Source organism: Acanthaster planci, linkage group LG02 (assembly GCF_054643075.1).
Source record: "Acanthaster planci isolate LZ-2023a linkage group LG02, COTS_SCS, whole genome shotgun sequence".
In the NCBI taxonomy this organism is placed as follows: Eukaryota; Metazoa; Echinodermata; class Asteroidea; order Valvatida; family Acanthasteridae; genus Acanthaster; species Acanthaster planci.
In genome coordinates this window covers 33761406-33780631 of record NC_141778.1, presented here as the reverse complement: position 1 = coordinate 33780631, position 19226 = coordinate 33761406, and the positions used below count along the sequence as shown (strand labels likewise).

General features: G+C 40.0%; 1 protein-coding gene across 4 annotated transcripts in view; it reads right to left on the bottom strand.

Moving 5' to 3' along the window:
* LOC110983742 (PAN2-PAN3 deadenylation complex subunit pan3-like) overlaps window positions 1-19226 on the bottom strand; it is a 27214-nt gene extending 7988 nt beyond the window's left edge. Inside the window, exons 1-11 of one of the 4 annotated variants that reach the window (XM_022243251.2) lie at window positions 18885-19226; window positions 6964-7067; window positions 6728-6830; window positions 6128-6195; window positions 5561-5879; window positions 4945-5138; window positions 3213-3375; window positions 2779-2937; window positions 1325-1441; window positions 575-745; window positions 184-425 (exon numbers count right to left, since the gene is read on the bottom strand). In XM_022243251.2, the coding sequence (XP_022098943.1) occupies window positions 184-425; window positions 575-745; window positions 1325-1441; window positions 2779-2937; window positions 3213-3375; window positions 4945-5138; window positions 5561-5879; window positions 6128-6195; window positions 6728-6830; window positions 6964-7067; window positions 18885-19077 (1833 nt within the window). In that variant the 5' untranslated portion in view covers window positions 19078-19226. Of the gene's footprint in view, window positions 1-183; window positions 426-574; window positions 746-1324; window positions 1442-2778; window positions 2938-3212; window positions 3376-4944; window positions 5139-5560; window positions 5880-6127; window positions 6196-6727; window positions 6831-6963; window positions 7068-11570; window positions 11969-18884 lie in introns of those variants that run through there. The other 3 variants (XM_022243252.2, XM_022243253.2, XM_022243255.2) reach the window with 3 other exon arrangements.

Below are 19226 nucleotides of genomic sequence, written 5' to 3'. Positions count from 1 at the left end.
TCATTCAATCTTTCAAACAATTTCAAACTCACTGTTGTTTTGCAATATTTAGAATACTTCCGGTATTTCAAGGACACCATAAAACCAATGATCTGCTACAACAGAGGATAAAGTTTTTAAAAAATGGTCCAGCAGTATACAAGATGATTGTTTCAACAATGCAGAGAATAAGACCCTGACTACCTGGTAGTGAGATATCATAGCCAAAGGGTTGTTGCCACCATCAAAGGTCAAGACGTCAAAGATGCCGACGCAGTTGACACGTAATCTGGATTTGCCAGTGACCAAAATCTTAGTGGGGTCCATCACACGGCAGGCCAAGCCAGCAGCATGGATGGTACGCAGGGCCGAGGACAGCTGGACGATGTACGTCCAGATCAGACTCTCTGGCAGGAGACCAGTGCGTTGCTGGGGACCATTCATACCTGGCAGAGGTCACAGGTCACGAGTGTCAAGAACTACCTCATTTTGTTTATGTCGATCAGGTTTTTTTGGATGATGATTAAAGAAAACTGACTGAACTAATCAAGTTCTTGTAATGTTCAAAGCTAGGAAGTTTTAAATCCAAACCAACCTGTATGGTGTGGGCCCTGATGGTCCATGAAGCCACCCTTGGGGTGCTGCCCCTTACCAAAGGCATTCCCTCCCCCACTAAAGCCATTACTGGCATGAGCTCCTGGGCCTGTGAAGTGTCTGTTCATCAGTGTCAAGGCAGTGGGGTGAAAATCATGGACAAACACCGTGGCTAGGAGGAAATAATGCAGAGGATTTATTTAAAAAAATGCGACACAACTTGGCCTACGTCGGACAGTCTTTTCTAGAATTAGATGGGATCTTACAAAGTCATTACTGTTTGGGTTATACTTCAACTTCTTAGCTGTGAGACATACATTCTCAATGTGGTAATTCATCAGTATAACACATGCAACTTGGACTGTAACTCCTGGAATATTTTCGCAAGGTTGTATCCTCTGAAACTCAACAAATTTCAGTTCCAGGTTTTCTTGAACTTTCAACAATCTTAGAAATCAAACCCTAAGCAAAGTAATGGTTCCTGGCTCTACAACACTAAATCTTTCAAACCTATAGATGTATGCAACCCAAGAATGGCATTTTGGAGGTTTAAAGGCTGTCAAGGTTACAAACAACATCAAAAACCACTGAACTTGTTCATCCCGAAAAAAAATGTCTTGGCATTCAAATCCAGACTCTAGCCAGTTGTCAAATGGATAGTTTCAATCTTATACAATAAGTTCATTGTAACAAGCAGTACATGTACTTCACTGTCCACTTTAATCAAGTTCTGCTAAGGTCCAAGTCTTACAATGTTCTCCAAAGGCTTTAGTGCTGAAGACTTCACGCAGAGTGACGATGTTGGAATGCTGCAGTTTCTTCCACTTGTCAACAAGGACCATCCATTGTGTGTTGGTCATTCTGAAACCTGGGCAGACCAGACAAGCAAACAGCATCAAAGCCATGCCAAAAATGACTGAAATGTACAGACTTGGAATTGCTCGGCCATAGAGCCTGAAAGTTGACCCCTGATGGCGCGCTTCCGGAACCCTTGGAAAAATCACGTGCAAAGATTTTACAATTTGAAACATTTTTTCGTTCAGTTACTTCTTTAAAAATCCAACTCAGAAAAGGGGCTTTGGAAAATATTTGCCAGTATATCAATTTATAGAAACTGAAAAATCACCTGACTTTAAAAGAGAAATATCCTCCCAAAAATTGACCCATCACTTCTGAAAATCTAAAATACATGAAGAACAGTTCAATGTGGCAGTCTCATATGCAGATGATTATTTACGGTTTGAAATTTTATGGCAGTATGTCGGTAAAAGCCAAAATAAAACATATCAAAATATTTTACATACTTTTAAAATTTATAAGGTAATAAACAGAAAGCAACATTCTACTTAATATTTTATCTAACCTTTGCTGACAACAACTGCGTGATGTCAACTCAACGAAATCTGGAACCCATCGACTACAGGAAGGTACATCTTTACAATGTTTTACGATCTCGATTTCATGAAAGCATGGGGAGTGAAAACAATCGTGCCATGAACAAGGAGACCTAAGAACAACTTCGCCGGACGTGAAAGGTTGTTCATAAAATTAGTTTTTTACCCATCTCCAGGTGACTTGTCCTAAATATTACGTGAGGGAGATAAAGGCCAAATTCCAACATGAGTGTTTCATGGGGTGGCTTCACTTAGGAATTATTCTTCCAAAAATTATCAAATGTGATAGGACGGCCCAATATAAAATCCCCATAGGCAGACTGCATGAGGGTTACGGAAGCCTGCTTCGTGACCTTTTACTTTTAGGCTCTATTGCTTAAATAGCAAACTAAAATAAAACACAGATGAATTGCCAAGTCAAGCAAGTTATGCAGTCTAGTGGTTAAACCACTTGAGCTAGCAAGGATGATGCTAGCAGTTCAATTCCCTCATGCTAACTGTGAATTTGAGTCAAAGATATTTAAAGCATTGATTATAAAGACCGATAATGCAAGCCATTATGCATTATCTCATTCCATTTAATTTCTGCATTTGCTATTTCTTCCAGACTGCCAACTTCTAAAAATATGAAACCTAATAAAATTGTAAAAATTAAAGAGAAGTGTCAATATCTGAAAGCTGACACCAGGGGTCATGTGACTGTCTAGACTTAGAACCAAAACACCATATTTGAATTAGTCCGCAGCATGTTCCATCCCTCCCTGCTGTATGTGCGGAGCGAGGGGGGGCCAAGGTCTAGGCTCTGACTCACCGTGTATTCTCCGGAGGCAGTAGAGCTTATTGTCCTTTTTGTTGATGGCTTTGTAGCACGTGGTGGTGTAGCCAAAAGTACTTGATTTCTCCATGGGACTCTTAGGGGGCGGTTCCAGTGGGAACAGAGTGTGATACTTGTCTACTTCCTGTGGAATGTCTGTTTTGGGAAAAGGGCAAAGACCACATGGGAATTCCTGACTTTGCAACTTAACTGATTCTGTCAGCTAAATGTTTCTCATGCATTTTATCAGCACAGGAAACTCTGCTCAAAAGATTCTTGATCAATGCTCGATATTTTTTGCAACAACAGATCTCCTCTTAACTACCTCGGAGGTGGACCAACTAAGAGTTAGTTCCATCTTAAACTTCTCCCCAAGTTTCATGTTTTGCTGACAGTCGTATCCTTATTGGGCATCCCCTCCCTTAGCCTACCTGGGTTCTCAGTTGGGTCCACCTGTGCCATAGACACTGCCTGCCTGTTGTATATATCTATCTTCAATTCCTCGCCAACGAAGAATGATGGAGCATTGGGTTTGGGCTTCATGTAAGCCACGTGGGCAGGCATGGACTGGTAGACATGGAAGTTGGGATACACCTACATGTAAACCAATCAATTACATATGCATGACTGTTACTCTCAGACACTGCAATTTTGAAAACACCCATTTTTTATGACACTGAATAGAACACAATTTCTTCTTTTACCCTGATTTCCAAAAATACAGAACTTTGGATCATAGCAGAGCAGGGATTTTTCTATATGGCTCCAGGTAGTTGATTCCAATCTTAGATCACAGTCTAAACTTATACCTTCCTTTAATCACTGCACTTCCTGAAAACCGCCCAGCCTATTACTCACAATACCAACCGGATTTCTAACTGACTTTGGTGGTACACTGAGTAATAAGCCAGGTAGTTTCAGGTACCACCATGCCTCAAGGGTTGAATCCATTCCATATGCAAGACAATGGAATCAAAACCAGACATACACGTATTTCCCTATCAAAATTTAAGCCCTGTTGAACTCTCTGATACTATAAAATCAATGAATGTTTGATTCAAATGGTGAGAATAATGTTTTGAAAGTATGAGGTGACAGACACAATGTTGGAACATTTCATCTCTCAGCAAATTAAATTATTCATTCCACTGAATGATTGTTAATATAAAATCTGAATAAATCCTTTCCTGAAAAATCCCTCAAGTTCAGAAATACCTTCATTAATTAAAATTTTTGCAACTGACTAAGAAAGACCCAATCTCAAAAGTGTCTCATGTCTAATGTCTGTGTAGAGCCTCATTACATCACTGCCAATACGGGCGATTCACAACAATGCCCCTCCAAGAGTTTGCAATGCACTGGCCAATCACAACGTGCGAAATCTGTCCACCCTGTCCAAACACACAGTTTGTTTTGCGCCTTGTAAACTCTTGGAGGTGCACTATTGTGAATTGCCCGTATTGTATAAGTGCCATGCTTGAAGCTTCATTGTCAAATTCTTACAGTTGGAAATGCAATTTCCCTTTCTAAGGTGTGACTGTGTGTTGAGACACAAAATAATTCATTGACACATGACCAACAACTAACCAATCAGAAAACAGAGATGTATTCAGTTGTTGTATGAACTCACTAATATTCTTATAGGAAAAAGAGACTGCTGAATGCATGGACTTCATGCAGTATCAGTCAAACTGCCATATAACCTGAAAAATGTCAAGACAATGTAACTCATTCTGTGAGAAGCAAATGAGTATCTCTAATGTCTTCTTGGCTGATCAGCTTTAACATCTTGTTACTATTATACAAATTTTCTGGAAATGACAACAGATATTCCTCAAAAGCGCCCAGGGCACCGTAGCTCTAAGGCTGAAGACATCCAAATAGAGAGGAGCCAATTGGAAGTAGTTACAATTTTGGACGTGGGAGGAAAACCCCACAGGAATTTCTTGGAAAAACCCACAGAATCATGTAGGGACTGAAAACCCAATCCACATGTAGACCGCGCTGGGAACTGAACCCGGACCGCAGAGTTGGAAGGTGAGGAATGAACCACCACACCAACCCAACTCCCACAAATTTTCAACTTCATGCCACACAGGGTAACGGAATATCTGGCTGGATGGAAAAAATGTACGGAGTATGGGTTGAGGAAGATGGACTTACAGCTCTTGGCATGGCAGGATGGACCTGGTCCTCTGTGTAGAAGTATGTGGTGCCACCAATGTTCTCCTGCACCATGGCACCGGGGAAGTTAGCCTGAGCTGCGCTGATGTCCAGGGGAGGGGGCTGACCTTTCCTTCTCATGGATGGAGAGTTGCCGGGGGATTGATGAGGTGAGGCACCAGCTGAAAGGGAACCTGCAAACATGGCAGGGAATGTGGGATTTTGCTCGCTGGAAAGTGAGGCTACTGGACTAGCTAAGCCATGCGATTCTTGCAGTTATTATTGCCAGAAATTTTAAGGCCACTAGACCAACTGGCCAATGTGGCCTCTGGCCAAATGGGTCGACAGGCTTCATCTGCAAGTTTAATACTGAAGCTATCAGACCAACTTTGCTCAACTGCTAGTACAGCCATCCTGGCAAACAGAAGGTTGAGGCCACCTAAATGTTTACTTCAATGGCTACCCCATACAGGCCTCAAAATGACCACCAAAAACCTGGAGCCAGTTTGTTACAGAGCCGTGAGTATTCACCTGAGTATTTACCTGGTTAATCTATATAATGTTGAGCTGATGTGTCAAAAAATTACTTCTTTTCTGAACAGAAAATTCTATTCACCTGAATTGTAGTGGTCATTCATGCCACCAGAGCTATGGGGCACCAGTGTTGCTGAGTTGTTGTTTGTCCCCCTCATCCCACTGGTATCATTCATCATTCCATTGCCCGGCTGGGCTAGGGACCGTGGCACAAATTCTGGGATCTTAGAGATAAGATCGTTGGCTTGGGTACCACCCTGCTTGAAGTCAGCATTCCGAACATTGGGCAGGAACTCGGCTGAGTTGGTGCTTGGATTGGCATTGGCGCGAGGGGTGAACTCCTTGATGCTGCCCGTGTTGCGGGCACCGGGATAAAACTGCATGCCCTGGATGTTAGAGTTCTGACATTAGGAACATCAAATGACAGCCAATCAGAAGAGGACTGAGTTAGTAAAACTCTTAAGTTCTGCAATTAGTTAACTTCTAAGTCATAACTGAGCTTCAAGCTACCAAAATCTACCCATTTCTACATTCTGAAGGATTCGGGTTTGATTCAGTGTCCCAAAGAGTCTTGAAATTTCATAGCTTTTTTTCCAGTATGCCTATAAGGTTGTATGTTCCATCATACAATTTGCAACAAAGAACTCACCACATCATTGGAAGGTGATATTTTCATCCCACCAAAATTGGCTGACATCTTGGTGTCAATACTGGCACCTGAAAAAATTCAAATACAAAGGTATTAACAACCACTGAATTTGGAATTGTAAGTCCCCCCACTCCCCCCAATAATCTGCTTCTGACTTCTGTGTAACACTGCATCAAGTTACTTGACAAGAAACAACGGTGCAGGCAGCATACCAAACTATGAAGCTACCAAGTCATGCATGATCAATCTACATGCAAATTTTCAATTACATGGTTGATGGTTATGAAACCTAATCAGGCAGCTAGTTTTTGGCATTAATTAGCTCTGATGTGCTGGAGTCATTTTTCCTGAACTTTTACAATTGGGTGTATTTCTCAAACGCTGCGAAAAAATTTATCATGAAGCTATATGTATATATGAATTCTATATCAAGGGAAAGCTCTTGCTCTGCAGAGTATGCTGAGTAACACAAATACTGTGGAAGTCTTAACTCTTAAATAAATTGTGTTCAACCAAATAAAGTTTAAAGTAAAAAAACAAAGTGGTAGGACTTATCCAACAAAACTTGCAAAACTGCAATTAACAGTCAGAAAGGATCACCTTGCGGGGACATTTGGCCAAACATGGATCTCCGTCCCTCATCCTCATGGTGTCGACCTTCCTCAGAGTAGTGAGACAAGCCAGTGCCCACTGAATGAGACCTCTGCAACAGAAAAACAATGCATGTCCAAGGACACATGTATAAAAGGCTATAAAACAAAGTCACCAGAATGGTCACACATGGAAATTTCATATATGTAAGGTGCACAGTTTATTTCAGACCTAAACCCACATACCTGCATGAAATGCTGGAACTTGCTTGTGGATCCTCCAAAGTTGTCATTGTCCATTTCAAATGGAGCCGTGAAGAAATGGTCAGGTGCCATGTGTGGATCGGCAACTGTGGAAACACAGCGAGGAAACGGACAACGTTTAACATAATAGCATCACAAAGGAACACTTGGTCACACTTTGATCGATGACAAAGTCCCTCCACGCTGAGATAGCTGTCGGTTCCCATGGAGTTATCTTGGTTGTTTCACACAAATACAACAAAGAGAACATGAAGAACAACATGTATGACGGAATTACATGTGCATTGCTTCGTACAATGGCTGGAATGAACAATGTGGATTCGAAATTAAACTGTGGTCTTAAACCTCAATACATGTGGGTAGGTGTCGTTTGCTTGACCAATGTACAATGTAACTGCTGGCAACAAGAGAAATGCATTTTAGTTACATAAAATGCTCAAATCTGGATTGCATTAGTTTAATAACTGTTCATGACAATTACAGCCCAACAGCAATTACAGTCAATGCAAATGGATGGCTACACTCTACGTACTTTACAATAAATAGGTCAAATACATTTATGGTATGTACATTTTACCTGCAGCCCAACATGTGCATATATACATAAGCCAATTATAGAAAATTGAAAATTTTGATCTCCTATGCGGCTAGCTAGGCTTAACTGCACTAATCGCAAAGGTGATATCGTTGTCTGGGCTAGGAGTGATATAAACTAATCCCATTAGGCCAAAATAAAATTCAGGGACGGCTTGGCCATATACATGTACGTGTACATGTACCCAGACTACATGTACTACTGGGGAAGAACAGTTGCAACTTGCATGTTATAACAAATTTAAGTAAACTGTGTTGTAAACACATAACACACAAGATTAGTAGATGAATGTACATGGTGTACATGTATTTTTTTTTACATGTACACCTACATTGTACAATATCATCCGAATCCAACACATATGCCTGTACATGTACTCTACATGTAGGTACCCTGTCCAAATGAGTGTCTTCTGCATACAAACATGAAATGTACACGCAATCTGCTATAATCCATCACTATGCACTAGACTGATTTCATATTCTTTGTGCTCAATATTAGAGCATTGATTGGAGCCGTACTTCAAAACCTCAGACTAGATTTTTGATCAACTGAGTCAGGGCAGCTTTTTAATGAGTCGCCATGTACATGTACATGTTGTGTGTTCTGATTTTAACAAAATTAATCTCACAGAAGGTATACTGCACAGTACATTTGTGATGCCCCAAACTTTATTTGGTTTGCTATCAATGTACACATACTCATAACTGTACTTAACTTGAAATGATCCTTTACAAGTCTGCAGATAACATAAAGATTCTGGGGCAAGCACCAACATATACATGTGAATATACAGGATACAGTAAAATTACAATCCCACAGACACACACTGTTGATCAGTCCTGCATTACATGTACATGTACGATACATGTATATGACAACCCAGTTAAAAGGTCAGTGATACAGTAGCTGACTTTCTTTGCTTCTTTCTATTCCAGCTGCGTGCTACGGGTTTAATTCACAGATAGAGATTGGGAAAACTGCCGTGATAGAGAAATTTAGCCTCAGGGGCTGTTAATATCATGTTAGTGCAGTATGGTCAGACAAACAAACTGATGGTTAGTGCCATGCATGGAGGATACTGCCCTTTGACACTAGGTACATGTATGTAATGCATACTGCATGGCAGTATCATGGCACTATGTCAATAGAGTTACAGTCTGTGTCATGTCCTCACTGTCAGTTTCTTGACAGTTGTAGGGTACTAATGTAATGTCTACTAGATGCTTGTACTGTACATACATGTACGTGTATGCCAAATCTATGTGCCAGATGTTAAAAAGTGTCGAGTTCAAGACGTTGATTCAAAACTTTTGAAAATTTGTATAAGAAAAAATAGATTGAAAACTTGGCTCCTATGTGGATCCAAGGACAAATTGCATTCAAATAGATCTTTTTTTGATACAGCAATGCTTGGTGCAACAAATCAAGTCACATGAAAATGTACAACAAAGGGGTCTATCAGGGGAAAATGAGGTTTCCTCAAGAATTATGGCACATATTGGATCATGAATCCAATAACTACTGTACATGTACACCCATATTCAGCAGATGAGGACCGATCCTCTGATAACTGCTCAGATTAACTTGATCAACCAAAATATTTGCATACTGATTGGATTGTTGGCTATATTATATCTGTATGCACATTTGTTTTTTTACACATTGGGATAAAAGCGTCGTTTTGCCCTGTGCATGCAAATGTCTTTTTTACAACAACTCCTCCAGGGTTGGTTGGCCAGTATCACAGATCTACACGGTTTGGTCACTCTGAAATCTCAAGTGCACAGTCTACATACATGTACGTACATGGGGGGGTCACAGATACAAAGAAAGATACATGACAGTGGCATGTTTTATTTATCTTGGAAGACATGAAGGAATACATGTGCGTGTACTTGCATTCATGAAACCTTTCAAGAGTCAAGACTTACCATACAGTATACCGTATACCAGGTACATGTACAAATATAGGTTGGGTAAGCAGAGTACATATATTTGTAAACTCAACAGGAAGATGATACACGGCAAAAAAAGAACAACACTGGATTTATTTTATAAAAATAAATTCAAGAACTTGCACAAAAGCAATTATATCAGTTTAGAAAAAACATACAATTGGGTCAAGTAGTAATGTTATACAAGTTTTCAAATTCATCCAGAAAAGATTCTCTAAATTTCTCTGATTCTTGCAAAGTGCATGGATATTTCCATAGAGCCTGATTTTCCAACCAAAATGAGCAAACCAATTTCTATGGTACCAGTAGTCACAACTGGTTAATTTTCAAATCAAATCAAATGTACATGTATGTACTGGTACTCTATAAGTCTCTAGGAAAACAGAGGTTACACACTACATAAATTGGCCATAAAACACTTGTATATAATGTGGAAGCTTCAGAATAAAAGTATAAAATATTACATGCAATGTATGGTCTCGTTAATACATCATGCGTCAAAACTAGACCCTTCAAGATTTTTTACCAGAAACATGTTTAAATGACAATGGTTGGTGAAGCAATGCTGGGGTTTTCCTCATGCTCAAGTTGTGAAATAGGAATAAGGAGGGGGTGCGTGTACCATACAATTAAGCTGGCAAGACATTCAGCATGAATGCAGCAATGGCCATTAGATTACATGTACAGTATCAGTACATGTATGAATACACAGGGTTCCAACTGGCAAATTTTAAATCAGTGCCAAGGTTTCACCTAAATGTTGCAGCCACGTACATGTACATGTACCTTCTTTGTACTTAATACTTGTAAGTATTTTCCCCGTCCATTGCTTACTCATAGGATTACAGCCAAAATTTGTAAGTGATCACCATTGGGCCGCAAAGCAAGGCAACCGAACGTTGGAGCCCTGATACATGTGTATAGGTTACAAATGGACCAACAACCATGTACATACATGTAATTTGTAAACGTTAAACTGACATCTATTTATGACACAGGGAACAGGACATTTGTACACCATCAACAGAGCTGCACTTTATCTTCTTTTACAGACTAACCCATAGTCTGGTCCAAACCCAAACTTTGGACCTAACGCTGTATTTAACAACTTTAAAGCATGTTGTATACACGCGTGTTTTTGAAGACAGACAATATTCCCTGATAATGACAATTTATATGTGTGTGGTGTATGTGAACATGCCTGTTTACATACTGTCTGTAAGCAGTATATTGTAGAGATATACTGACACCAATACACTGAACAAAGTACTGTACATGTACACATGTATGTAAGCACGGCACCAATAGTTCTTCCTACAACCTGTGGCTATTATGCCATTGTCACTAAGATCAATCAACATGTATACTTGGACGGTGAAATAGTGTGAATTTAAAGAACAAGACATTCCTAATTCAGAAAATGGACTGTACTTAATATTACTCACCATAGTTCCCTTTTTTACAATGGAAAATTCAACATTTACCAAATGCTGTACAATCTCAGTCTACTTCAAAAATGTATTTTCCAGGGTGCTACATTCAAACGGCACAGACAAACATGAACTTGAAATCCGAGAACAGGAAACAATGTAAGGAACAAACATTGTACATGTACGGTACAACCATGAATGTGCATGTACATGAAGGTCAGGTGCATGGGACACTGAAATCTGTTGTACATGTAAAACATCAAGCCCATTATTACTCCAAGTTACATGTACGAAAACATGCTGGTACTGCAAGAATGTACAGATGTGAGTTTCATTAACTTGAGCTCCTATCATCAAGCATTTATATGTACAGTAGGTACAGGTACAGGTACATGTACAGTACGTGTACACCGCTACTTGATTTATGTACCAAATGCTAACCATGATTGTGCTGAAGTAAATTTTAAAAATGCATATGTACATGTATACAAGTGCATACATATATACACTAACAGGCTGTGTGCAGACATGTGGTACATATACATGTATGTTCTACAGAACAAGTAGGCATCATAGCAGTAACACACAAACATGAACGAGACTTACCAACATACTGTCGTAGCACATGCAAATCCATGGTTGTAAACTGGACAAAATGTCTGTGTACGATTGCTGCAGACCCACAATTTATGATAAACTCACGCACAGCACATACAGTACATGTACATATGGCATGTACATTTGGTAAAACGGGATGCGTGTGGGCTTACATGGAATGCAGCATCACATGTACGTACATGTACATCTCTTCACAAGGCATGCATGGTGATCTTCTGTTGCACCTGCATGATCACGCCTGCACACTAAACAGGACTGGGGTAATTGGCCAAAGATGTATTACTAGCAATCCTTCAGCTTGTGTCAAGAAGTCTATTCTTCAGTGAGTCATTCAGTGAGTAAGAACGTGAGCACAGACAGTGAGCACTGTGATGTGTAAGAGGCACGTAATGCACTGCCACTGCACATGTAAGGCCAGCATACATGTACAGCATGCATCATGCATGGTGCTATATATCATTATGGACTTCATACTTTGTTAGATGGCACGTTTATGGTTAAAGGTGATGTTTGGGAACAACTCTTCAATTGAAAAGCTACATGACAAAATATCCCTGCCACCGGTACAAAAAGAAATAAGCAATCTTGTAAAACGAAAGGGTGAAATTTATGCAGTTGCTGCAGAAACCAAGGGCATCAATTAGGATATAAAACTTGTCACAACTGTCAAATCAACAACACATACATGTAGTTATAATGACATTCTTTCAAGCACACGTTTCCTTCGTCAACTTAGTTTTGCTTATTGTTCAAGGCCGTAGACAGAATGCCTACAAGCTTTTGCGATGGAAACAAGACCTCTGGTGGAATTATTATGTTATTCAATATCTTATGTAATCAAATTTGCAGTGGCCTTTTTCGAGCAGTGAAAATTCATGGATTTTCTCTATTCAAGTACAAAAAATCTAAACATTCTTGCACTTGAGGTTTTACAAGAATGTGAAACCCATAAAAGTGAAGCCAGTGCTGAACTCTAGGTCACCCTGATGGTCAATAACTTGCAAAAGTTTCTCAAAGCCAGATTTAAGAACTTAAATCCGGTTCACGCTGTGATTTATTCTGTCACAGCAATTCATATCTAACTGAAAGTCAAGTTGATATTCAAATAGTTTAGTTAATAGGTTTAAATTTAACGGTGTCAATAAAAACCAGTTAATGATAGACGAAGGATTGGTACTGGCTTCTGTGAACAAAATGACTGAACATCACTTTTTAAAAAAATTTTGAACTTTTGGCTTTAACATGTATGTCATAACTAACAATCTTTAACAAACATATGTGGGATATATCTTCAGAAATACCCCTACAAGAGATATTTTTATCACTTCATGTTGCAATGGATGTTGCCAACATGCTATGTGGTATCCCAAGTGAGACTACAGCATTTACATGTATCGAACACAGGCTACAGTTCTTCACCACGACCTGTTTTGATCAACATTCAAAGCTGTAGTCATAGGAGACAGGACCGGAACATGGCCCCCCCCTCCGTCATGTGCCACAGCATGAAATCCCATGTGTTAACTGAATTGATACACCTGCAGAGCTGGGGGAATCATAGACTGAGCAATCTGTTCCTTGCCCTATAGGTGATCATACATGTAGGTACCAGATGTCAAACGCATTACAGTTACTCTGCAACATGTATGGGGCCATACTAACTACACACTACCGTTTTTGTGGTCGCCAAACATGTAACCTCAAATATTTCTGGCTGAATGAAGGCACTCATTCTATTCACAGCTATGTCAACAACTTCTGTATACTGGAGATGTCACAGATCAGTGGTTTTACACTGACGCTCACTCGGAGGAAAAAAAAGAGAGAGAACACAGTTTTGGATGCACAGACCCTCAGAGGTCCCTTCATTCACAATGACAAAGGCAACCCAGGTGACAATGATAATGTTCTAGTGTAGAGGTTTGGGAAAACCAGGGGAAAGGAGATGGAGTTGGGAGGACAGTTGCTGGCAGTAAAGAGATAGAGTAAGATCTTTTTTCTGTACCAGCATCTCTCCCCACCCCTCCCCTCAGCTTTCCCATGCACTCACAGATGGCCCAAATGTTGTCCCATCAAACCTTCGCTGTAAATCAAATCTGGATTGAATTCTCCAAGATTATACAAATGGTGACTTTTCCAGATACACGTAAAATGTGACTTTATCATACCCCATAGCCTTCATGTTGACATACTTTCATTGTCCATTGTAAGTCGATGCCTCCCGGCTTTAGTGCTGAACACTGTGAGTACCCTCCATTGATGAACATGCAAACCCACATCTAACAAGCAATCCATATTTGTGATGACACATACCCCACATGTAATACCTGAATTATGACACACCATGACTTTTCCCCTCAATCTCTCCAAAGCTCAATCTGTGTAACAATACTGGTCTTACTTAAGGGCAGGATTCTGTACAGCCCACAAGGATTTGGGACACTATAACTGGGCAGTAACAGGGAATATTTGTAGCTATCTCATCACAGAGAGCTGCTAATTTATAGCCCCAATATGTAACAGCCGCAGAATTTACACTTTTTAAAACCACAAAGGACAGGCAAGGAAAAAGTACCAGTTGTGTTTAATGAGAGGTTCTTCATGAAAAACCAAAAACACCTGAAAAAATTGTCTCACAATTAAAAAAAAAGAAATGGTACGGTGTTATATGAAATCATGTACATGTATCTTGGCATGCACGAATATGGAATTTTTGCAATTTGAACAGCAGTCTAGATTATAATTTTGTAAAGGTTATTGCATTCTATCCCTTGACATTTGGACAGGAAGGGAGACAGTGTAGTCTGAGTGGATTGCTTTGAAATTCCCACATAACTACTGTTCATGCCACACTTGCATTTAAATTTGAGAGTTACATGTACAATGTATAAGTACAGTATGTGCAAATGCTGTTTCATCAAGTTGGATGCAAACAAATTTATTAGTAGGCATCAATAATAGTTGGAATCCTTCACAATTACATGTACTGCAATGAATTTTCTGACATTACAGAGAGTACCATCTACCAGTACCTGGATTCTGAAAAAGAGACCTCCTTCAATGTATGTATGCAGAAAATGTATACATAAACTGGCTGTCATTTTTGTGCATGAACTCCACTTTCAGGAAACTTACTGATAAGACATCTTTAAAAAGTACCACCAATCTTCTTTTTACACATACATTTATGTATCAGGCACATTTGACCTTTCAAAGATTAACAAACTTGATATTTGGGGCTACACTGAGGACTCCCTTGGGCCACCTCAGGCATTTGATCTTTAAGATTCACATGTACTACATGTGCATAATGTACCACCTACAGTGCACAGGTCAGCTTCACTGAACATGCTGCATCTCCATAAACACGTAAATGCCTTCTTCTTCTTGTGTATGACAATACTCTAACTCTGTGCTGATGAGGATAGCAACTGGACAGGCTCTTCCTAATTCAAATAATATTCATCTAATGCCAAAGGTGAAGAAAAGCATGTACTACCTAAACTCAATGGAATTTATACTCTGTAAAACACATTTTTACCAGAATGTGTGATTAAGGCCCACAATATTAAAAGTATTTTTTAAATTAATTATTCATTATTCCTTTTTTAATCATAAATGTTCTTTCATCCACTTATTTTCATGCAAGGTTTAACAAAATAGAAAGCTAGCATGTTGTCTTGAAGAATATTTTTTCACTCATCCCCATTGTTCGTGTAGGTTCAGCTACAACCTTTCTGATGAGATTTGAAGCTTTTCACGATGAAGGTACATGCAGCGAGTACATGTAAACTAGAGAGATTTGCAGCACCGTAGCATCATGGATCTCTTTTGTGAGTATGTAGGGTTCTGAAAAGAACCAGTGGTACTCAACTTTTCAGACTGTATGCTCTGTCCGTGTTTCATTAGAAAGGCTGGTGCACCAAATCCCATTCTTGCAGTCCGATATCCAGGAGCTCTGCCACATTTCTGTATCCACACCGAGCAGAAACCAAGAGAGGTCAAGCTTTAACATGTGCATACATACATGTACATACAGCAAGGACGGACCTTCAGTGGGAACCCATCACATGCAAACACACATCTGTGTGGGTAGGTTTCCGGGAAATACTCGGCAGATATGGTACCTCCACAGCATGTCCTTCCATCATCCCGAGATCAAGTCGTAAGTCAACTGAGCCCTTGTATGCAGAGCACACAATGTGTGCAAATGGAACACCTCACCCAAGAACTCCATCACATCTCCACGGCACTACAGCGGAATGGACTCAAGACCCAAGATCCACCCCCCGGCCAAAGGGTCTCCTACATGTACACTGTATACCCAAAGCCAACTGGTTAAGGCCCCTAGTTCCATTACCCTCCCCTACCTATATACATGTAGGTAGTACCTCCCATCACATCCAGTGCATCCTCCATAAGAATGGCATTTGAGTGTTCCATACAACCCCCTGAGAACCTGCCGACTTCCCACAAGGACCAGCACAACCCACTGCACAAGCCTGGAGTGTAAGAGATCCCCTCCCAATGTGGCAAAGTGTACATCGGCGAGACCAACAGGGACCTCCCTACCAGACTCAATGAACACAAAGCCCATGGCAGGAAAGGGGAATATAGCAAGTTTGCCATCATCAAGCACTCCCACATCGAAGACCACAAGGTCGACTGGAGCAACACCAAACTCCTCACCAGCATCAGGCACTGGCATCCACACCGCATCAGAGAAGCCATCAAAATCATAAAGAACAACACAGTACACAGTGCTACCACAAACCTACATGTATCTAGTTTACTACAACCTTTCATTGTACATGTATTTTTGCTCGGGAATGTTTGAGACTTTGGTTAAAAGTTTTTGGCTATTCTTTTGAGCCTTCTGAATCTGAAAGGAAGCTGTATTTCAAGAAGAATTTTTGATAAATTGCATATAAAAATGTAACCGAATAATTGATATCAAGTAAGCAACAAATACTTGCGAGCCAAGTATGATGCAAGCACCGGTATGTTGGCAAAATTATAAGACGACTCATATCCCTGAAGGACTAAATAGTTGTCCGGTACAGTTTGACACGCTAGAATTTGAACATACTGTACTATGATGTATGATGATCACTGATGATCAAATAACATGGAGCCCAGTACATATAATGTACATATATATACGTACACATTACACAGACATGATGCAGTAACAATGATGCCACATTTTCATAATGTATAACTTTGATGCTGGTTGGTCATTCTAAATACTTTGAAAAAAAAATCAATTGTATACATGGGTAGTGAGTTGGTCAGTGTGAGTAAGCCAATGATTCTACAAGCTGTGTTGGACATGTACATGTACATGTACATAGTATGTATTGCTTTTACTGCAGCATTGCTCTCTCAAGCATTACTGCACTGATTTTAGTTATGTTTAACAAGTATAGTATGTACATGTATTTCATCTCCTTCTTTAACCCTAACAGCCAAGCATATCGTATGGCTTACAGGACTACCAAAATACTGTACGTACATGTAGTAGTCTGAGCCTGAAGGACCTAGCCCTACAAATTATTACTTCTGGCTAGGCTACTTTCATTGTTACTCATACAAAGAACAATAAAGTCATGCATTTATAGTGCCACAGCACTGTATGGTACATGTACACTGTCTTATAAAAAATCTACAATATTTTATGGCTTCAGCGGACAATAAGGTCATGTCCTCTTACAAATGATAGTGCTGTATACTAGATTTTACTACTACATGTACATGTAAGTAACTACCATGCTTCTCAAGTTTTTAAAATTACATGACCTAAAAATTGCCCAAGCTGAATGCAATCATCTTTTTAATGAAAACACAAAATGAATTGGAATTTGCTATGTTTGCTAGCAAAAGTATGTGGGGAAAGGATATGAAGTCTTGAAATTCTGTTTCTAAGTTCATTGTGTAATAGAGACCTGTAACCAGGTCCGGCAAAAACACATAACAGCAAATCTATAACTTTCTAATAACTAACCAAATTAAAGACTCGGATTTGTCACTTTGTAGTACCACACCGAAAATGGGAAAACACAACCATAATATGTGACTTAAATGCCACTACTCTAGAGGTCCCTCAGTCACAACATGGTCAAAATATCTTGCATTAAAAGGCTGGTGCACCAAATCCCATTCTTGCAGTCCGATATCCAGGAGCTCTGCCACATTTCTGTATCCACACCGAGCAGAAACCAAGAGAGGTCATGCTTTTACATACATGAACATGTACGTGTAGCAAGGATGGTCCTTTAGTGGGAACCCATCACATGCGAACACACGCATACTTGTACGTTACATACCTAGTTTAGACATTCTTTTGTTTTCATGCAGTTCAGGAAATTTGGTGAAAATGCTCACTTTTCTTGAACTTGGAACAAGACTTCAGCTGGAGTTGTGTGAAATATGTCATAGACTGTTCTTCGTCCTTTTACAAGATGACCCTAAGCCTAAAATGCCTCCAACCTTTTTTTTTCAGAGAAGGGGGCAACATCCTGTTAACGTAAGTCCACAGAACGTCTTCCCTTCCTGCATCGTGTGGACATCTTTCGTTCGCAAGTCCACACTAGGTACATGTACATACAGTACGTAAGGTTAGCGCACGCATTTGATTGTTTGGTGCTGGATGCAATGAACATACGTGACTTTTTCATGTGTGAATGTGTGGTCTTCGAGCAAGAGTGGGATGCGTGCATAAGTCTTCCTTGAAAACTTCCGACCACCCTGTCTCTTCTTTGCTGGTGAGCAGGTGAGGGTGCACTTAAATTTATGGTGGATGACATGCAAAATAACAGTGCAGTGCAATGGGGCATTTGCCACCATATAGCAGACTCAGTCCAACATGACATTATGCTGACCACATGAATTTAGCAAATTACGTTTCCTTGAGCATGTTGAGTCTGATAACCAGATCCCTTTAGGAAAGAGTTTCATACAAAGAAATCACTTGACACCTTGCACAAACACTACATGTAGTATAAGATTGGTCCAAAAAATTCTAGGTGTTAATCACACTGCTGAATTGGACTTTTTAGGACCTCCTCTTTCAATCATGCCTTTTGTTTAGGCCTTTAGGTTTACTACTTTTTATACTAGGCTATGCCATGCCCACGGGGTCATGTCCTTCCCATAATCATGTTCATGTCCAATCTTTCAACTTTTTGTCTGAATTTATTATTCACTTTTTCTTTTTCAACATGTCTACTCTAAAGGTGAACAAGAGGAAGCAATTTTCCAACACAGAATGAATTAAGAAATATTGATTGTTTCAAGACTTACGGTCCATGGCTGCAAGGTCTTGACTGATGTGCCCCCCACCGAATGAGTTGTTGTCTGCAGTGGGCGACCGACCGTAGGGCGAATTGGGGTCAGCGTGCATAAACTGACATTCATTCCCGTAAAAACAAGTCTTTTTGGCCGCCCAGTAACGACACAACGCAGGCTTTTTGGTCCCTGTGGAGCCACTATTCATTGTTACTGGTATCTAAACCACCGCTGCCAAATGAATGATTCGTGTAAATTCAAATAAACTCGGTGAAATACCGACCAACCGGACTCCATATGCAAGCTACGGACTGCTACCTTTCGGGATCCATGTTTTTATTTTGATCGTATCGATAA